The sequence below is a fragment of the Oncorhynchus masou genome, chromosome 30 (genome assembly GCF_036934945.1).
Source record: "Oncorhynchus masou masou isolate Uvic2021 chromosome 30, UVic_Omas_1.1, whole genome shotgun sequence".
Taxonomy (NCBI): Eukaryota; Metazoa; Chordata; class Actinopteri; order Salmoniformes; family Salmonidae; genus Oncorhynchus; species Oncorhynchus masou.
Window position 1 is genome coordinate 37,735,750 of NC_088241.1, and position 22,983 is coordinate 37,758,732.

At 43.6% G+C, this 22,983-nt stretch overlaps 1 protein-coding gene across 2 annotated transcripts in view; it reads right to left on the reverse strand.

Moving 5' to 3' along the window:
* The window catches only part of LOC135522607 (phenylalanine--tRNA ligase, mitochondrial-like), a 125,124-nt gene that overhangs the window by 31,514 nt on the left and 70,627 nt on the right, over positions 1-22,983 (reverse strand). For both annotated transcript variants that reach the window (XM_064949034.1, XM_064949033.1), the window contains exon 7: positions 16,663-16,814. In XM_064949034.1, the coding sequence (XP_064805106.1) occupies positions 16,663-16,814 (152 nt within the window). The remainder of the gene's footprint in view (positions 1-16,662; positions 16,815-22,983) is intronic.

Here is a 22,983-nt window from a genome sequence, read left to right on the forward strand (position 1 = left end):
CACGCACACACAACTCCCTCCATTGCCCCCCTGAGCGAAAGACGAGGGTTACAGGAACATAACAATGCTGAAAAGGTCAATGTAGCGTCAGCAAGCCTAAATAATGTTGTGAACTCATCCTGACCCATTTCTGTAACTTTAATCTTCTTTCTGTCTGTCTCCAGATTTCCCCTCATTTTTCAATCTATAGGTGCGAAAGAGCTCCATCTCCCATATAGTCTTTTCCATTAGCAAAGGCTGTCGGCTAATCAGCTGGTTAGACTCATTTTCAGCCAGCTCATTTTCCACTTCATATTAACTAGGCTACTTTTCATTTCAAAGTTTCAATTCGCTAGTTCATCGAGCCCTCTCCTACTAGAACAAACATTAGTATGCATCTTCTACCATCTCGTGATGGTCAGTCACAAAGCGAGTGATGACAGGGAAACGCAGCAGAGAGGAAGAGGTGAAGCGAGACAAAGTTTCACTCGCCAAAATCTGTCCCAAAATAAGCCTAATGCGTTTCTATGGGCTTATTTTGGACCTTAGAAAACTATTGGGTCAGTGACACATTTGTGTTTTTTTTGGCTCTGGACTCTAGCATTTTGGATTTCAAATGACACAATGACTACGAGGTTAAAGTACAGACTGTCAGCTTTCACTTGAGGGTATTTTAATCCATCCCAGTTGACCTGTTTAGAAATTAAAGCACTTTATGTACACAACCAAAAGTGGGACAAATTCACTTATCTGTATTAAAGTAGACAAAAGTAGCACGCAATGATTACATCAAGCTGGTTGACTACAACATTGTTGGATGTATTTGCTGTTTGTTTTGGTTGTGTTTCAGATTATTTTGTGCCGAAAAGAAATGAATGGCAAATAATGAAGTGTCATTTTGCAGTCACATATTTATTTATTTACATTTTTTTACTCCCTTTTTTTCCCTCTCCAATTTCATGATATCCAATTGGTAGTTACAGTCTTGTCACATCGCTGCAACTCCCATACAGTCTTGGGAGAGGCGACAGTCAAGAGCCATGCGTCCTCCGAAACACGACCCTTCCAAGCCGCACTCCTTCTTGACACACTGCTCGCTTAACCCGGAAGCCAGCCGCACCAATGTGTCAGAGGAAGCACTGTACGACTGGCGACCGTGTCAGCGTGCATGCGCCCAGTCTGCCACAAGGAGTAGCTAGAGCTCGATGGGACAAGGACATCCCGGCCAGCCAAACCCTCCCCTAACCCAGACGACGCTGGGCCAATTGTGCGCCGCCTCATGGGTCTCCCGGTCCAACCCGGATCTGTAGTGATGTCTCAAGCACTGCGATACAGTGCCTTAGACCGCTGCGCCACTCTGGAGGCCCGTGGAGTCACTTTTATTGTAAATAAGAATAGAATATGATTCTAAAGACTTCTACATTAATGTGGATACTACCTTGATTACAGATAATCCTGAATTAATCGTTAATAATGATAAGTGATGAAGTTAAAGACGCACAAATATCATACCCAAGACATGCTAACCTCTCACCATTACAATAACAGGGGAGGTATACTTCTTACTCATCATTACTCACAATTTAATGAGAATGATCCGAAAATCATGGTAGCATCCACATTAAATGTAGATAGGGCTTAGAAACATATTATATTTTTGTTTACAATAAAAGTGGCTCTGTTCATTTGGCTCCCTAATTTGCATAAGCTACTGGGGCTTTTTGGCGATTATCTGCAGATAAATTATGAAAACATTCGATGAAGAATCATCACTGCAGGAAAAATACTGTAGGTAGTGGAGAGCCTCATTCTGGTCCAAATATTATAGGGCACTCATGGAATCCAGGCATTAAGTATATTGAAAATGTATTCATTTGCCCAAATTCATCATAAAACAAGAACAGAATGTATATCAGTGATTAGTATTTCCTTCAAATTTCCAAAGAGGCAACGAGAATGCAACCGTCTGTGCGGTGTGACTTTAGCGATGATACTAATGAAACCAGTCTTCCTGCAGCTGTCCCAAAAACCATCTCAATTAAATGTTAACAACAAAGTAGTCTATGCTTACCTGCCAGAATGACATCACGATTATTTCCATCAATTCAGTGACTATTTATTAAACAAATTCTACCATCATCTGCATAGCCGTGGGAAGTAGGAGTGCTGAGGGTGCTGCGGCACCCACTGAAAAATTGTAATAAAATATACATACAGTACCAGTTAAAAGTTTGGATGCCCCTACTCATTTTGTTTTACCTTTATTTAACTAGGCAAGTCAGTTAAGAACAATTTCTTATTTTCAATGACGGCCTAGGAACAATGGGTTAACTGTTCAGGGGCAGAACGACAGATTTGTACCTTGTCAGCTCGTGGGTTTGAACTTGCAACCTTCAGGTTACTAGTCCAACGCTCTAACCACTAGGCTATCCTGCCGCCCCGGGTTTTTCTTTATTGTTTTACTATTTTCTACATCGTAGAATAATACTGAAGACATCAAAACTATGAAATAAAACTATGAAATAACACATGTAGTAACCAGAGAAGTGTTAAATCAAAATATATTTTATATCTGATTAAAGTAGCCACCCTTTGCCTTGACAGCTTTGCACACTCTTGGCATTCTCTAAACCAGCTTCATGAGGTAGTCATCTGGAATGCATTTCATATAACAGGTGTGCCTTGTTAAAAGTTAATTTGTGGAATTTTTTTCCTTCTTAATGCGTTTGAGCCAATCAGTTATGTTGTGACAAGGTAGGGGTGGTATGCAGAAGATAACCCTATTTGGTAAAATACCACACCCATATTATGGCAAGAACAGCTCCCATAAGCAAAGAGAAACGACAGTCCATAATTGCCTTAAGACATAAAGGTCAGTCAATCCAAAAAATGTCAAGAACTTTCTTCAAGTACAGTCGCATAAACCATCAAGCACTATGATAAAACTGGCTCTCATGAGGACCGCCACAGGAAAGAAGACCCCCAAAAAAACACTACTAAAGGACACCAATAAGATGAAGAGACTTGCTTGGGCCAAGAAAAAAGAAACACAAGCAATGGACATTAGACCCGTGGAAAATTGTCCTTTGGTCTGATGAGTCCAAATTTGAGATTTTTCATTCCAACTGCCATGTCTTTGTGAGAAGCAGAGTAGGTAAAAGGATGATCTCCGCATGTGTAGTTCCCACTGCGAAGCATGGAGGAGGAAGTGTGATGGTGAGGGGGTGCTTTACTGGTGACTCTGTCAGTGATTTATTTTGAATTCAAGACACACTTAAACAGCAGGGCTACAGCGGGATCTTGCAGCGATACGCCATCCCATCTGGTTTGCGCTTAGTGGGTCTATCATTTGTTTTTCACCAGGACAATGACCCAACACACCAGGTTGTGTAAGGCCTATTTGACCAAGAAGGAGAGTGATGGAGTGCTGCATCAGATGACCTGGCCTGCACAATCACCCGACCTCAACACAATTGAGATGGTTTGGGATGAGTTGGACCACAGAGTGAAGGAAAAGCAGCCAACAAGTGCTCAGCATATTTGGGAACTCCTTCATGACTGTTGGAAATGCATTCCAGGTGAAGCTGGTTGAGATAATGACAAGAGTGTGCAAAGCGCTCATCAAGGCAAAGGGTGGCTACTTTGAGAAATCTAAAATATATTTAGATTTGTTGAACACTTTTTTGTTTACTACATGATTCCATGTGTTATTTCATAGTTTTGTTGACTTCACTATTATTCCACAATGTAGAAAATAGTAAAAAAATAAAAATAAAATAAACTTGAATGAGTAAGTGTTTCCAAACTTTTGACTGGTACTGTATATATGCATTAAAACAAATATTCACAAAAGTAGTGCACTGGGCCTTTAATAGTCCTATATTAGCAAAGCAATAGCCTTCTGCAGAGCGGGCAAAACATTTCTTTCCACCCTCCCCCAGTGTACCCCGACCCCCACCTACTTCCTGCATCTATGATCACATGCAGGGGTGCAACTATCACTGGGGACGGGGGAACATGTCCAGCCCACATTCTGAAATTGCATTGTTGTCCGGCCCAGTTGAATAATTGGAATGTAATACAAGGCAACGGTGTGCTTTAGGACTATGCGGACACCTCCTAGTGGTCGTGTAGGCTGTTTGAAGTGTTTATCCGACTAGATATGTCCCCCCAGTTCAAAAAACTAAGTTGAGCCCCTTATCACATGTGCACTAAAAAAAAACACCACTAAACAACAGCTTGTAGCTACTGTAGATGCACACTTGAATTAGGGGCAACTACACCAAAAACGTCTACATTTCTCAGAATTATTCCAAACTTCAAAAATAGTCTCCTGATGTGATTTAAGCATTGTTGTTGACTTAGAAAAACAGATAAAGTTGATGTTCTATTTAAAAAACTGACTTAAAGAGCGAAAAAAACAGGGAAAAACAGAAACCCGAAGATGAAAAAACAAATATCTAGATAATGTAGGCTATTTACTTAATTTTCTGTTTTAATAAAATATATAATTTTAAGAACTAACATCATTCTGGCAATTCTTATCTTTCAGTAAAACTGTAAATAAGACTTCAATCTCAAGAGAAAACAGGTTAAATGTAAAAAAAAAAGGTTTACTGATCTCTTCCTTAGAAAACAGTTCTGATCATATAGGCTTAGATCAACACAAAACCCAAAACAATTAACAATACACGGAATTCATACATTTTCAGTAATTTATATTGTAATTTAATGTCGTTCTACACAATACATTTTTCCAATCTGGGAGGGAAATAATGAATAATTTGCTGTGTATTTCAGATGGGATCAAGGCATTAGAATGTACCAATAAAGCTCTTTCGGCAAAAAATGTCAAACCCGGGGGTGCCTGGCTGGCTACTTTTTCTATTAGACTTGCTACTTGTGAAAGACAATGCTATATACACACCTCCGGTTCTTCGTATCTTTCACCTCTTCTGATATTTGGTTTATTCTGCTCCATCTTCATTGGAAACACGTTTGTATGTGGGAAGAAAGTGTGTGTGGTGTGTGTGGGGACAAAGTGTATGAATTAATCTCCTCTTCCTGTCCATCATCCTCTCCTCCATTTATTCCTCTTCTCCCACACATTAGCTGTGACCTTTGAGTTTCTTATAGAGTTCTCTCTAACCACCTCTCTGCCTCCCACTCTGTAATTGAACTGGCATAGACATAGGTCTCTTTCGTGTAATGAAGTAATTACCCATTGAACTGGCATAGACATAGATCTCTTTCATGTAATGGAGTAATTACCTTGTGCTCTCCCCTTTTCCTCTCCACTCAGCTGCTCTCCCTTTCTGTTCTCTCCTCCCTGCTCCCCTCCTCGTCTCACCTGTCCCCCCCCCCTCCCTACGCCGGTCGCTTCTTTCCCCTCCTCTCTTCCCTTTCCCTCCCCTCTCCCTCCTTCTCTTCTCCTCTCCTGCTATAGAACTGTCACTCATGATGTGATCTTTGGCCTTTGGACAGTAGACTGCTTTACAAGGCAGGGGACAGTGATGGGTTTATTCAGCTCACTGTCTTCAGAGGATGTAAGGTCGAGGGGGACAGCTGTGGAACTGTGTATGCGTTTGTGTTTCTGTGCGCACACGCCTGGGAATGTTGTTTGTAATGATGATTGCTAAGCAGGGTTATCCCGCAGTCGGTTTTGTTTTCTCTGATGTGGAGAGGGCGAGGCGGCCCCCACAGCCCTCTGTTTATAAGAGCAGAGTAAAGAGTGACATTTAACTTGACCTTCTGCTGGCTACATAAGCCTACTTGACGACCAGCCACTGGCTAGCACTGAAACAGCAAGTGCCAAATTCAACCAGGAAGACTGACCTGTAGATGTCATTACTCTTGTTGACTAGCAACCCGTGAGCACTAACGTGAAGGTTTCAAACAGCCGCTCACTTACGTGCTCTCGGTTGCTGATAAACCCAATATTCAATTGGTTACCTCCAACCCCAGAAAGATGGGGCCAAATGCAACACTTTTTGGTTTTCCATTTCAACACAGCTTCTCAAACTCACTAAGGCCCTTGTGGTTGATGATACACCAAAGATATTAATACACAAAGTCACAAATACACACACGCACACAATCACAAGTCCTGCATTTCAAAAGATCATTCCATGATCCCTCAGGGGGGAGGGGAAATAGATATTCCAGCCTGGCCTCTCGCTTGCCTGCCTTGCCACTGCTCTAATTACTGCATTGATCCAGTTGGCTCTGGCCCTCTCCCCCTCCTTCTCTCCTGACCTGACCGAAGTTCTCCACTGTGACACATCGAAAACAAGGCCCCACGTCATTTCTTAGAAGCAAGCTAAGCGAGAAGCCCTTGTGTAGTAAGGAGTCATGAAAAATAAAATGTGTCCCTTTGCTCAGCAGACAACTGAATCAATTGGCGTGTTTTTGAAACGCTACCTAATAGAAGTGCTTCCCTCGCGGAGTTATTTCACTGGGACGAGGTTAATGGCCGATAGGATAAAAGTCTAAAGTAATGGAGGAAGAAATGCCTTTAGAGTAAAATGTGGCGGGTGGTGGCTGTAGATTGCTCCCATTTATCCTCTTCCAGGGCCCAAAACTAATTACAGAGGCCCCATTTACTCCCCGTACACATCACCCAACCGCATCTTCTGCTAATTAGCAAACACTAAAATTATGGGAAAATTCTGTCGATACCTCCCTTGGATTGTGCCGCTAACCCAGTGAATCAAATCAAATGTATTTATAAAGCCCTTTATACATCAGCAGGTGTCACAAAGTGCTCCTACAGAAACCCAGCCTAAAACCCCAAACAGCAAGCAATGCAGATGTGAATCTCTTTTGCGTCTGTGTCAACCATTCATTTAATTTCCGTGCTATTTGTCAAGGTTTGCGCTCGATTTCCTGTGTGTAAGGCACTTGACATACAAACAAATAAAACAATCACTCGTGGGGGGGGGGGGGGGGGGACATGCTAACTGTGTATATTCAGGCTTCAGTCAAGGTAAACAAATAGTACCCCTGTCTGGGACTAAGATTACTTTCAGATTTTGTTCATTCGGTTGTCGGTGTCACGTTCTGACCATAGTTCTGTTATTTTATTCTTTGTTTTAGTATGGTCAGGGTGTGAGTTGGGGTGGGCAGTCTGTCTTTCTATGTTGGTTTTTGTGTTCAGCCTAGTATGGTTCTCAATCAGAGGCAGGTGTCGTTAGTTGTCTTTGATTGAGGATCATACTTAGGGAGCCTGGGTTTCACTGTTGGTTTGTGGGCGTTTGTTTCCGTGTGAGTGTTTGTCGCCGCACGGTACTGTTTCGGTTTTCGTCACATCGTCTATTGTTTTGTATTTCAGTGTTCAGTTCGTTTTTAATAAATCGTCATGAACACTTACCATGTTGCATCTTGGTCCGATCCTTACTCCTCTACAGACGAAGAAGAAATCTGCCTTTACAGTCGGTCCCCAAGTTAGTTTCCCTATACAATTCCCTATCCTTTTGCCTGCCCATGTCTTGGAACCATCTCACTGTCCTGTCGTGTTCATTGTTCCTTTCATGGGGAGTTCCACTAGAAATCCAAAGTGTCTTTTATTGGGCAACATGCCTAGTCAATAGTCATATTTTTAAGCCTGGCACTGCCATTTCATTGACCCCATGTGGCTGGAGAACAAATCATTCTCCTCGTTCGTTAAGCCAGGAGAGTGGCGGCAACTGGCGGCCAGCGAGAGAGCAAAAGCGAGGACTTGCGGTTAACAAGCACTTTGGCATGTTACATGAAGGAGCACCGGTTTTCATCAGATGGCACAGTACTTCACCAGGGGATAAATCGCCACGGCTAAACTCTCAGGGATCCACTACTAAAGACTGCGACTCGGCACCAAGAGCAATGATTCACCAACAAGCATTTCAAGGGGGCTCTTGTCCAACGGTGGTCTTCATCATAAAAACAACTTTACATGAGCGGTTGGGGATGGGAATGGGATGATTCATAAATGCTGGACCAAGGACAAGAAGCACCTGCCTCGCAGTGCTTAGGAGGACGAGGTTGTTCCGTGGTACGCATGACTTTCCAAACAAATGGCATCTTTCAAAATGGCTGACATCTGTCCCTGAGGCTGTAGACAGAGAGTTCTTGTCCGTATTCTTTATGACAGCTTGGGGGCTTGTGGGGGGGGGGGTGAATTTGATGATTTGGTCAATGTCTTGATGAAATAATAAGAGGGGACAGTGTAGAGGCAGCAATAATTGATGAGTGTCGGTCGTCTAAAGGATCTCGGAGAACTGTCCGACCTTCTGCTCTTAGTCAAAGACGGCCGGGACTCTGCCAGTTTGAGTGGAGCGGTGTCGTTCAACCAATGGGTCGGACGTTCCTAATCAACAATGCTTAGGTGTAACGTTGACGAACAGCGGCTATGACAGGCTGAAACCACAGACTGCTCTCTTTCCAAGTTCGCTTTCTCTCTCTCCCAATCCCTCTCTTGCTCTCCTTCCCTGTCTCTCTCTTTCTTTCTCCAAATTGACAGCTCCATTTGAAGCCTCCCACCCTGACAGAATGGTGCTTACTGTTGAAAACCAACTTGAAGCTGTCTGCCGGGAAAAAGCTCACCTGTGTCTGCAGCGATTAACCGAGGATGCCTGAGCACCGCCAGAGGAAATTAAACCAGCCTTAACTTAACCAAACAAGGGCAAGAACCATAGCAGATGAACTGGCTTATTGGTTATGATGACTAAATGGCACTCTGCCACACATATCAAACTGATCATAGAATAGCATGCATGTAGAGAGAAAACCTACTATGAGGATTTACAGTGCACCACCTTCCCTTCGTCTGTCAAAGGGTCACTATTACAGTGTATTGCAACTGTAGGCTCACCTACAATATGTCAGGAGGCACAACACTATACTGGAAAAGCCTGCATGGAACCAAAACAGTGCAGTGCATTGTGGCAGAACTGTCAGCCTGAGGGGCTCTTCCCCCGTTACCCCCACTCTCAATTACACCCAGATTACCCAGCTGCTCCAGGCTGCTTGGCAGCACCTACAGCATGAATCTGGCCGAGCTCCCATTATGCTCACTTCAGCCTGGTAATGCCATAAAGCACTCTTGTTAGCAAACTGAGGAATACGGTGCACTGTGCGCTAACGCTGTGGGCTAAAAAATACCTAATAACTTGGAATACTGTGTACAAATGGGATATCATGAAGACGTTGGGATTCTATTATGTACAGAAGAGAATGGAGACAGGGATTGTCTTCTTTTCTTTTAATGATTTTAAAGTGTGGAACATTCATTTCATATGGATCCGCCTAAAATCAGATAAATGTAATGTTATGTCAATTAAATGTTATACCTGACAGATCATTTGACGGTAAATGTAATTTCCCTTTTACATATATTTTTTCACCCAATCTACCTGGAACTACCTGGATAATACACATTGTTACAGCATGTGTTTTGGCAAACACTATACCATCCGCAATAGGACTGTAATATGCAGTCTATATGCATATTATTTTCTAACATCTTACATTTGTGAGTGACAAATCATGTGTGATGTAGGGTAATGCACTGTACCGTATTGAAGTGTGCATATTAAACAACGATACATTATTCAAAGGCGTTTCCTGCAGTAGCTCCATTAAACTCAGTCCACTCTCTCTTCTTCCCTTGTCTCACTGCCTCTGCCAGCTCCCTCCTATCACTCTATACTGTCGCTCCCAGGATACCCCCCCCCCACACATTTCCCTCTCTCTGTTATCCCCTTCTCTCTCCCACCCTAGAATTTTCCCTCTCTCTACCAGTTCCTTCTCTCTCTCTCTCTCTAGCACACACAATCCCCACCCCCCGTCTCTCCATCTTCCTCTCTGGTCTCTGTCTTTCTCGCTCTCTCCCACTCTGCCTGCTCTACTATGGCTCGGGGCCGTGCTCGGCATTAGCCTGCTGCTTCGCCTTCTGGAAAGATCCCGGGAGGTTTCCAACAAAGAAGGCTGATTTTTAACAAGTCTGGCTCTCTTCAGCAACCCACTGCCGAAGACGGCCATTTGTCAAACGCACACACACACCTCTCTCTCTCTCTCCATTTATCTCTAAACGTTTCACTGATCCTGGGACACAACACTCTGCATAGCACTCCTCTCTCTCCCTCACACACACACACACACACACACACACACACACACACACACACACACACACACACACACACACACACACACACACACTTCCTCCATGTTCCTGTTGTCTACATATCTCACCTTCCACCCCCTCTCCCCATCTGTTTCTTTCTTCCTGCGCGTGCCAGCAGTAATTGTTAATTTGATCCAAAAGATGGTGGCCGGGTGCTCCCTATTCTGCCTAAGCTGAGAGGGGAGATGTGTACGCCTTGTGAGGGACAGACTGAGGGCTCAGGCCAGGTGTGGAGGAGGTGAGATAGGCTTCAGGTCAGACAGTGTTAACGTTAGCCTCTGAGGACACAAGGCTAGTCTACTATATACACTATACTACTATATACACTAGCATGTACTGTACTATACTAGTATATTAATATGTACTGTATTATACTGCTATATACTATACTATACATTCAGCAGAAGCTTTTCAAATTATATTGGCCATTCTGGTGCCATTTTATGACAGTGGCTTTCAAAAAAATACCTCGCATATTTATAGTTTACAACAAGCAGTGTTGTGGTGGTTTTGTACATACACAGGGATGCACACACACGCACATGATCACACGCACGCGCATACACACACTCTTCCTCATGAACGTCTCACATGGAAAGCATGCCTATGCGAGAAGAGCATGCAGTACAACACAGAGACCAGACGACAGCCTCTCCTCGAAAATACAAACCAGCAAGGGGGGGGGGGGGGGGGGATCAATTGGACTTGCCCCTTCATAAGGTTGTAGAGTTGTAACATATACTGCTCGTTACATAGTGACACCTTTGTAGTGACATGGTAATACAGTTAAGCGGATAAACTATTTTACCATGTCACTTCAAAGATGTTACTATGTAACTACATGTTAATACAATGTTACCAACTGACGGTGCCACTCACTAACTTAGATTATGCTGGTTACTGCCTTCTCTGAGAGGCTGTAACACAGCCTCTGCTGCAGGGCAACATCATCGATGCGGGGCTCAGTGTTACAACTTTCCCACCTCCCTCCCCGCTCGCCCGCATGCCGTTGACTTTCTGTCCAAGCTGCTTGATTGACAGCACCGTTGACTTTACAAATGAATCCGTCCCGATTACATCTGACAGCGTTACGGACCAATAAATGCAGATTTGTGTTCCATTATAGTGCCTATCAGCTTTGATTTGGAGCGCCACGTCCGAGGAATACTAGTGCAGGCCAGTAAAACGTGACTACAGTACGACGCAAAGGCATTCAAATGGAATTCTCCACTTTGAGCTGAGGATTCCACTTTGTAGTGACATTCCCGCCAATGCAACTTGTATTTCGCCACATCGAAATCTTGAGAAAGATGGAATGGTTTGTTTGAATGCCGGGTTCTGTACATCACCTGGAGGAGCTTCTGCAGTGATGTGACAGTTAAAGGCTGCGAGAAAAATCTTTTGATAATAATGGTTAACAATTAATATTTAACTAATAGTATGTGGGGTCGACCAGCCTCATTATTGTAATAATTATTGAATAAAGATGATTGTTTAAAGAAATGACAAAGTCTTCCTCACTTGGCCCTTAATGGAAAAAACACATACTTTTACATGTGAAAATCACCCAAAGATATTTTTCGCAAGATTTCACAGCAAACAAAAATGTGTCATTTCCCATAACGTCACACAAGTTGCAGTTTTTTGAACCTACATATTTTACACACTTTGACATAAATTATTACATTGTGTATGTTTATACAGTGGAAAGAAAAAGTATGTGAATCTTTTTTGAATTACCTGGATTTCTGCACAAATTGGTCATCAAAGTTTATGTGTTCTTCATTTAGGTCACAACAATAGACAGTATAGTCTCCTTAAACTAATAACACACAAACAATTATACATTTTCATGTCTTTATTGAACACACTGTGTAAACATTCACAGTAACTGGTTGACACTCCTTTGGCAGCAATAACCTCAACCAAAATGTTTTCTGTAGTTGCGGATCAGACCTGCACAACGGTCAGGAGGAATTCCTCTATACAAAACTGTTTTAGTTCAGCAATATTCTTGGGATGGCTGGTGTGAACCACTCTCGAGGTCATGCCACAGCATCCCAATCGGGTCAGGACTCTGACCGGGCCACTCCAGAAGGTGTATTTTCTTCTGTTGAAGCCATTGTTGATTTACTTCTGTGTTTTGGGTTGTTGTCCTGTTGCGTCACCCAACTTCTGTTGAGCTTCAATTGGTGGATAGACAGCCTTACATTCTACTGCAAAATATCTTGATAAACTTGGGAATTGATAGCAAGCTGTCCAGGCCCTGAGGCAGCAAAGCAGCCCCAAACCATGACGCTCCCTCCACCATACTTCAAAGTTGGGATGAGGTTTTGATGTTGGTGTGCTGTGCCTTTTTTTCTCCACACATAGTGTTGTGTGTTCCTTCCAAACAACTCAACTTTAGTTTCATCTGTCCACAGAACATTTTGCCAGTAGCGTTGTGGAACATTCAGACATGCTTCAGACATGCAGCAAATGTTTTATTTGGACAGTGGTGGCTTCTTCCATGGTGTCCTTCCATGAACACTATTCTTGTTTAGTGTTTTACGTATCGTAGAGTCGTCAACAGAGATGTTAGCATATCCCAGAGATTTCTGTAAGTCTCTAGCTGACACTCTAGGATTCTTCTTAACCTCATTGAGCATTCTGCACTGTGCTCTTGCAGTCATCTTTGCAGGATGGCCACTCCTAGGGAGAGTAGCAACAGTACTGAACTTTCTCCATTTATAGACAATTTGTCTTTCCGTGGACTGATGAACATCAAGGCTTTTAGAGATACCTTTGTAACCCTTTCCAAGTCAACAATTCTTATTTCTTAGGTCTTCTGAGATGTATTCTGTTCAAGGCATGGTTGACATCAGGCAATGCTTCTTGTGAATAGCAAACTTAAATTTTGTGAGTGTTTTTTATAGGGCAAGGCAGCTCTAACTAACATCTCCAATCTCGTCTCATTGTTCACTCCAGGTTAGCTGAGTCCTGACTCCAATTAGCTTTTGGGAAGTCATTAGCCTAGGGGTTCACATACTTTTTCCAACCTACACTGTGAATGTTTAAATTATGTATTCAATATAGACAAGAAAAATACAATAATTTGTGTGTTATTAGTTTAAGCACACTATGTTTGTCTATTGATGAAGATCAGATCAAATTTGATGACCAATTTATGCAGAAATCCAGGTAATTCAAAAGGGTTCAAATATTTTTTCTTGCCACTGTCATTATATTCAACTTGTTCTCACTTGGGATTTGAACTCACAACCTCATGGTTCATGGCATTCCGATCTTCCTACTATGACACCATGTTTGTGGACTTGAAAGTAAAATCTCAGCTTGATTAAAAATACACTCAAGAAAAACAATTATATTTATCATAGTGATTCAGGAGTAACATTACTCACGTGAAAATCGAACTTGCAGTTCTACTCGTGAATTACGTTCCGATGTGGTCACGTGTAGTTTCTGGTTATGACATGTTGAAATTTAGCATTCATGTTTTCACGTGCTCAAAACGCTTTCACGTGCAGTTTCACATTCTCACATGTTGCTTTTACATGTTGTCACGTTATCACGTAAACTTCACATAAGACCATGTGATCTCATCCTCTTTCTGTCGAGCCTGCGGAAAGTGATCAAATTGCAACCTAGTGTTACGAGTAACACTTGACATCAGTGTTCTTATTGCTGTGCATTTGCTCTTGCAAGTAGAGAGTAACAGGTAGTACAATTACAGCACAGAAGTAACCCTAACTCTAAGTACAACGCAACAATAACTAATTACAATACATGTTGCACTACAATGACTGTGATTTCACCTACTTTAGCTGAATTCACCGATTGTAAGTTGCTCTGGATAAGAGTGCCTGCTAAATAAATTCTGCTAAATGAATTCTTGATTGGTGGCGCCGTGCCCGCTTTTCCCAGGACACAGTGTACATCAAGGGGGAAACACAAGTCTCAGAATACTCCTCCCTGCTTGCGCAGGTTATATATAAATGGCGTACAGACAGAGACAGAAGGGTACGGTCGCCCTCATCAGGAGCAGCTTGCATAATTCCATGAGTCAGCGTTGATGCTAAGCAAAAAAAACAACAACAAAAAAAAAACAATTAGCCAGCCATCTTGTTCATAAAAGTGGCATTCGCAGGGAGGACAGTCTGTAACGTAGCTGGGGTTTAAATGGAGCTTGATATCCCGCGGCAGTAATCGTAAAGTTCGTTGTCTAAGGGAGGCTGCGTAACAATGTGAGCTCGGCCCACCTCAGCTCATCTCTCTCTGGGTAAAAAAAAAGTGTCTCTGGTGAAACTGCGGCACAAATGATCCCAAAATGCTCATGACCTTGAGGACAATCATTGTCACAATAAGCCATCTCAAATTCACAAAAACACATACACCTAAAAAGACAGGAAAGACAACATTTACATATTGTGAATCAGACAATTGTGATACTGTTCTTTTTCACAGTACACACACACACACACACACACACACACACACACACACACACACACACACACACACACACACACACACACACACGTTCGCCCTAATGAAGGGTAGGGAAAAGGTCGCTACTTAAAAAAAGATTAAAAGCAGGGACAGCGATTAATGCGCACAGGTCATTTTACACACCACGGGCCCCTTTCTTCACCATTAAACACACTACACACACTCTCTGTTCGGTAAACCACTAGGATGCGGGGCGGGCATAAGTCCTGCGCCAAGCTGTGTCCACTGCCTGCCCTTTACGCCCTGTATTTAAAAAATTAGACGTCAACGCTGAGGCTCAGGGGTGAACGCTAAGAACAGGATAGTGAGGGAAAAGGAAACAGCTTTGTCACTACAGAGAGGGAGGGTCCCTCAAGGGTGAATCTCAATAAGGAATAAAGTGACTTCCTCTCCTCGTCTCCTTTCCTTGAGCTGCACTGACCTGTGAAAGGGGTGGATTGGTGAAGCAAAGACATCTGCCATGTTGCTTTCAACCATACTGTGTTTTCAGGTTTTATGTAAATTTCAAATGTAAAGACGGGGACGAGCAAGGCAATGCCCTACTAAAAATGTGTTACTGAAACGCATCGACACACATTGTCTGCAACTCTAAATCCTTGATAGGAATGCGATGGAAGTAGTAATCTATTAGCCAGGGCAAAGCTAATCAGTCTCTGTGATTGATCTGTCACTAGGCCATTCCTTGTTTGTTCCTGTCGTTGCTGGGATTAGTCCAAAAGGTTCTGTTTGTTAATTGTGTGTGTGTGTGTGTGTGTGTGTGTGTGTGTGTGCGCGTGAGAGAGAAAGATAATTATGTGTGTGTATGACAGAAAGAGATAGAAATGGAGAGAGAGAGACAGAGAGAGAGAGAGTGGGAGTAGGTGTGAGCGTGAGTGCAAGACAAACAGAGCGAGCCTCATGTCGCCGATGTGAATCGGGTCAAATGAAGATGTGCCATTAACAAACATTGACCCTCGGTCCTTCCTTGTCATTCGACTAAGGGCTCCAATCAACGGAGCAAACAGCACTCGGCTCAGTCGGGCTCCATTATCTTGCATAATAAGGAGCTGTCAGAGTAGAAAAGATAAGCTAGACGCGGAGACATATCCACTATCAAACACCAAACAATCCAATCCCGAGCCCCTCTGATGAATAGAGCATCGCTTAACCTTTTCTCTCCGAGCCCATTTGTCAAGCAGTGGAATAGATCTTACCTCACCCCTAATAGCAAACAACACCGTACAAACCAAATGAAGAGCATTCACCACATCGTTGTATCATTAACATTAGCCAGTAAATTGTTTAACCTGTTAGTTACATTTGAACTAATATGTAATGTATATAGTCACAACATTGTTACACCCAGTGTTAAGTATTTTTTTGTCTCTCACGACAAGCATATTTTTAAGGGGGGCATGAGGGGAAGGGGCAATTGTCTAGGGGGGAGGGGGGGCTGGAAACTGAAAACCTGATTATGGTGGTAGCAATTCAGTGAACAACTAAATAAGTCACACACCAACTTTTCGGTTGTAATGCCCTTATCAGAGTGAGGCAATATGCCCATCCTTGTTCAGTCGTGGCACCCTAGGTATGCCGTTTGAGTACCACTGCTATATCTTCTTGAGGGCGTGATGTCTTACTTTGGATGTGTGGTGGGTGAGAGCAGTGTTTTGAGGACCCCCTGCAATTGCACTTATTTGATCTAAGCCGGTATAAGCACACCTGATTCAACTGCTCAACTAATCATCAAGCACTTGAATCAGGTGTAAGTCAGGTAGTTAAAATCAGATGTGCTAGTTAATACTTTGAAACACTTAAGATTAACCAGTGTCGTATTAACTAGGAACCAAACGGATGTAAACGGACTGAAACGGGGAGGGACTACCTTAACCTTTCCAATAGGAAACACTTGTTTTCCATTACAAAACATTTTGCAAGTGTGCACTAATGAATACGACCCAGGTGTGCTAGCACTAGGAAACACTGTGTTGAGTTCTACAGCTCTGTGTCTTGTGAAGAACATGGAGCCTTACTTTGGATGTTTGAACTGGTCAACCAGGGTGACCTTCTCCACCAAGTCTCCTCCGATGCTCCTCACCAGGTCATAGAAGTCGTTCTCTGTGTAGCCCTCGGCCGGTAGCCAGAAGGAGATGTCGTTGATCAGAGGTGGGTACTTACTGAGGGGCTTGAGGAGGGGAGGAGGAGAGGGAAGCGGGATGGGGAGGAGAGGAGATGGAAGCAGAGAGGAAAGGGGAGAGAACTTTTAGAACAAAGACTAACAATGAGAGACAGCAATGCACGCTTTGCCTGATATGGAGGTCCTGGATGGCAGGGAGCTTGGGCCCAGAGATGTACTGGGCTGTCCACATCACCCTCTGTGGCGCTTTGCTGTCGAGGGTGGTGCATTTGCAATACCAATCGGTGATGCAGCCAGTCAAGATGCTCTCGATGGTGCAGTTGTAGAACTTTTTGAGGATCAAATCTTTTCAACCTCCTGAGGGGGAAAAGGCGCTATTGTGCCCTCTTCAAATCAAATCAAATTGTATTTGTCACATGCGTCGAATACAACGGGTCTTACAGTGAAATGCTTACTTACAAGCCCTTAACTACCAAAGCAGTTTCCAAAAAATAACCTCCCCCCCACAAAACAAAATACAAAATAAAAGTAACAAATAATTAAAGAGCAGCAGTAAATTAGCAGTAGTGAGGCTCTATACAGGGGGTACCGGTACAGAGTCAATGTGTGGGTGTGGCAACACAGTCATCGGTTAACAGGGAGTACAGGAGGGGACTAAGCACACACCCCTGAGGGGACCAGGGTCAGCATGGCAGAGGTGTTGTTGCCTACCCTCACCACCTGGGGCCAGCCCGTCAGGAAGTCCAGGATCCAATGGCAGAGGGAGATGTTCAGTCCCAGTATTCCCAGCTTGGTGATGAGCTTGGAGGGGACTGTGTTGAATGTTGAGCTGTAGTCGATGAACAGCATTCTCACATAGTTATTTACACTCTTGTCCAGGTGGGAGAGGGCAATGTGAAGAGCAATTGAGATTGCGTCATCTTTGGATCTGTTGGGGCGGTATACGAATTGGAGTGTGTCCAGGGTGTCTGGGATGATAATGTAGATGCGTGTCATGACCAGCCTGGTACGTCTATGTGTGCACAGGTGTGCGCTCCCTCAACTTTTAAGAACAAATTATTATTTACAATGATGGTCTACCCGGACAACACTGGGCCAATTGTGCACCGCCCTATGGGACTCCCAATCACGGCCGGATGTGATACAGCCGGGATTCGAACTAGGTACTGTAGTGACGCCTCTTGCACTGAGATGCAGTGCCTTAGACCACTGCGCCACTCGGGAGCATTATCAGGACAGAGAAACCAATGGTCACATGGAGCACTCCAAACAAAAGCCAATGAAAACATTTACAAATCTCACAATTGATGCTTAGTTTATGGTGCTGTCCAGAAGCCAAAAGCAGAATCCTAGTCAAATTAGCAACCCAATCTAGTTGTTGCATCTTTAGACCCCCCCCACTTTTACATGTTCTAACAGATTTTCCTCTCTGTCACATTTGGAACAGCAATCGGGTGGGCTATTTATAATGGTGTTTTCCCAGGTGCTCTGTTTAGAATGGTGTTTTCCTGCTAATTGCATTTTGGCAAATTTTGGCACAACATCATGGCCTTGGGAATCCTCTGTCACTCTTCAGTCCACTGACACAGGGGAAATATGAGACTAATTATACACTCCGTGAATCCCAAATTGAACTAGCCCCTCCTCCCTAGGCACATCTGTAGAGGGCACTTCTGTAAATCTGAAGAGATTGGATACTGTAGGTGTAAGCAATATGGAACATTTCCACAAAGCTTATCTGAAGGCAAGGTGACGCAAGTACCATATTGCTTATACCTATCTTATCCCTTCAGATCTACACGAGTGCCAACGCATTGATTTGGGATTTAGCATAAACCGCTTTTCTCCCTCAAAACACATACAGTAAATTGTATGTCTTTGGTACTACTGAAAATTACAAAATCTTTTAGTAGAGGTTTTCACCCAAAGCAACTTCCATCTAACGCATAAAAATAAGTTGAAATTGACCAAAGTATTTGGTCTCCACAATTCTTTATTTCACTGTTAATATTACAGAACCTTCGTCTTTGATTCAGAACTTAATATAATATAATTAATATATCATTTAAAAACAGAAATGGAATTGAAAAACTATTGACACCCCAGACTTAATATTTGGTAGCACAGTCTTTGGTCAAGTGCTTCCTATAGCCATCGATTTATTTTTTATTTATTTTCCCTTTATTTAACTAGGCAAGTCAGTTAAGAACAAATTCTTATTTTCAATGACGGCCTAGGAACAGTGGGTTAACTGCCTGTTCAGGGGCAGAACGACAGATTTGAGCTTCCTGCAACTCTGTACTGGCAGTTTGGACCACACTTCTTATGCAAACTGCTCCAGTTCTCCCAGATTTGAAGGGTGCCTTCGCCCAACTGCTCTTTTCAGATCTCTCCACAAATGTTCAATGGAATTTAGATCTGGACACTTCAGAACAGTCCAGCGTTTTGTCTTGAACCCTTCCCAGGTGCTTTTTGAAGTGTGTTTGGGGTCAATGTCCTGCTGGAAGACCCATGACCTTCGACAGAGACCCAGCTTTCTGACACTGGGTCCGACATTGCGCTCCAAAATGCCTTGGTATTCTCCTGATTTCATGACGCCATGCACATGTTCAAGGCACCCAGTGCCCGAGACAGCAAAGCTACCCCAAAACATCACTGAACCTCCATGTTTGAGTGTAGGGAAGGTGTTGTTTTCTTTGAAGAATTCCATTTGTTTTCTGTTGACATAGAAAAGGTGTGCTTAATCAAAAAAAACTCTACATTTAGCATAGGATTTTGTCATGTTCAGGTGCGCTTTGGCAAATTGCAGTCGGGCTTTCTTATGTCGCTCTCTCAGCAGTGGGGTCCTCCTGGGTCTCCTACCATATAATCCCCTTTCATTGAGTTGGCGACAGATGGTGCGAGTTGAAATTGTCGTACCTTGTGTCAGAAAGTCAGCTTGAATCTGTGTAGCAGTTGATCGAGGTGCGTTCTCCACCATTCACACGGTCCCTTGCTGCAATCTTCCATCAGGTTCTCAGGGAGGTTGGCTACAGTGCAATAGGTCTTAAACTTCTTGATAACATTACGTACGGTGGAAACAGGAACACCAAGGTCTCTGGAGATGGACTTGTAGCCTTGAGATTGTCCAGGCTCGGCTACAATCTTGTGTCTGACCTCAGATAGTTCTCTGGTTTTCTTTCTTTTCTCCATACTCATTGCGGTACACACCGTCACACAAAACAGGAGAATGAGTCGTTTTCTTTATTAAATTAGTGATTTTTATATTGCAGACACCAAGATCAATTAATTAATCTTAATGGTTGTACAGTCGTCTCAAATAAAACTGAAGGACCTCGGCGTTACTCTGGACCCTGATCTCTCTTTTGAAGAACATATCAAGACTGTTTCAAGGACAGCTTTTTTCCATCTACGTAACATTGCAAAAATCTGAAACTTTCTGTCCAAAAATGATGCAGACAAATTAATCCATGCTTTTGTCACTTCTAGGTTAGACTACTGCAATGCTCTACTTTCCGGCTACCCGGATAAAGCACTAAATAAACTTCAGTTAGTGCTAAATACGGCTGCTAGAATCCTGACTAGAACCAAAAATTTGATCATATTACTCCAGTGCTAGCCTCCCTACACTGGCTTCCTGTCAAAGCAAGGGCTGATTTCAAGGTTTTACTGCTAACCTACAAAGCATTACATGGGCTTGCTCCTACCTATCTCTCTGATTTGGTCCTGCCGTACATACCTACACGTACGCTACGGTCACAAGACGCAGGCCACCTAATTGTCCCTAGAATTTCTAAGCAAACAGCTGGAGGCAGGGCTTTCTCCTATAGAGCTCCATTTTTATGGAGCGGTCTGCCTACCCATGTCAGAGACGCAAACTCGATCTCAACCTTTAAGTCTTTACTGAAGACTCATCTCTTCAGTGGGTCTTATGATTGAGTGTAGTCTGGCCCAGGAGTGGGAAGGTGAACGGAAAGGCTCTGGAGCAACGAACTGCCCTTGCTGTCTCTGCCTGGCCGGTTCCCCTCTTTCCACTGGGATTCTCTGCCTCTAACCCTATTACAGGGGCTGAGTCACTGGCTTGCTGGGGCTCTCTCATGCCGTCCCTGGAAGGGGTGCGTCACCTGAGTGGGTTGATTCACTGATGTGGTCATCCTGTCTGGGTTGGTGCCCCCCCCTTGGGTTGTGCCATGGCGGAGATCTTTGTGGGCTATACTCAGCCTTGTCTCAGGATGGTAAGTTGGTGGTTGAAGATATCCCTCTAGTGGTGTGTGGGGGTTACATCCTTCCTGTTTGGCCCTGTCCGGGGGTGTCCTCGCATGGGGCCACAGTGTCTCCTGACCCCTCCTGTCTCAGCCTCCAGTATTTATGCTGCAGTAGTTTGTGTCGGGGGGCTGGGTCAGTTTGTTATATCTGGAGTACTTCTCCTGTCCAATTCGGTGTCCTGTGTGAATCTAAGTGTACGTTCTCAAATTCTCTCCTCCTTCTCTCTCTCTTTCTCTCTCTCGGAGGACCTGAGCCCTAGGACCATGCCCCAGGACTACCTGACATGATGACTCCTTGCTGTCCCCAGTCCACCTGGCGGTGCTGCAGCTCCAGTTTCAACTGTTCTGCCTTATTATTATTCGAACATGCTGGTCATTTATGAACATTAGAACATCTTGGCCATGTTCTGTTATAATCTCCATCCGGCACAGCCAGAAGAGGACTGGCCACCCCACATAGCCTGGTTCCTCTCTAGGTTTCTTCCTAGGTTTTGGCCTTTCTAGGGAGTTTTTCCTAACCACCGTGCTTCTACACCTGTATTGCTTGCTGTTTGGGGTTTTAGTCTGGGTTTCTGTACAGCACTTTGAGATATCAGCTGATGTACGAAGGGCTATATAAATAAATTTGATTTGATTTTGATTTGATCAATTCCCAAGTATTTGGGCAGTTTCTCCCATTCTTCTCTGCAGATCCTCTCAAGCTCTGTCAGGTTGGATGGGGAGCATTGCTTTGCACAGCTATTTTCAGGTCTCTCCAGAGATGTATTTGGTATTTTATTAGGAACCTCATTAGCTGTTGCAAAAGCAGCAGCGACTGTTCCTGGGGTCCACACAAAACATAAAACAGACTGACATAATACAGAACATCATTAGACAAGAATAGAACTACATACATTTTTAAAAAGGCACACGTAGCCTACATATCAATGCATACACACAAACTATCAAGGTCAAATAGGGGAGAGGCGTTGTGCCGCGAGGTGTTGCTTTCTCTGTTTTTTGAAACCAGGTTTGCTGTTTATTTGAGCAATATGAGATGGAGAGGAGTTCAATGAAATATGGGCTCTATATAATACTGTACATTTTCTTGAATATGTTCTGAATTTGGGGACTATGACAAGACTCCTAGTGGCATGTCTGGTGGGATAAGTGTGTGTGTGTCAGAGCTGTGTGTAAGTTGACTATGCAAACAATTTGGGATTTTCAACACATTAATATTCTTATAAAAAGAAGAAGTGATGCAGTCAGTCTCTCCTCAACTCTTAGCAAAGAGAAACTGGCATGTATAGTATTTATATCAGCCCTCCGACTACAATTAAGAGCAAAACGTGTCGCTCTATTCTGCGCCAGCGGCTGTTCTGGGCCAGCCGCTCTGGCTGGGCCACTCAAGGGTATTCAGAGACTTGTCCCGAAGCCACTCCTGCTTTGTCTTGGCTGTGTGCTTAGTGTCATTGTCCTGTTGGAAGATGAACCTTCTCCCGAGGTCCTGAGCGCTCTGGAGCAGGTTATCATCAAGGATCTCTCTGTACTTTGAGCCGTTCATCTTCTCCTCCATCCTGACTCGTCTCCCAGTCCCTGCCGCTGAAAAACCCAACAGCATGATGTGGCAGCATGATGCAGCATGATGCTGCCACCACCATGCTTCACCGTAGGGATGGTGCCAGTTTTCTTCCAGACGTGATGCTCGGCATTCAGGCCAAAGATTTGAATCTTGTTTCTCATGCATGGCCTGAGAGTCTTAATGAGGTTGGGAGATTGGGAACTTAAATGGACGAGCTAAAGCCAACTTCATAAAATTCCTAGGTGACTAGTAGTATTAGCGAGAAAAAAATAAAACTATATTTTTTATTTTAACAGGACAAATCTGAGGGGGCATGTGCCCCTATGCCCCCTATGAGCATGACGCCTCTGCTTATGAGCATGACTCTTTATGGAACCTTAAAAAAGGTTCT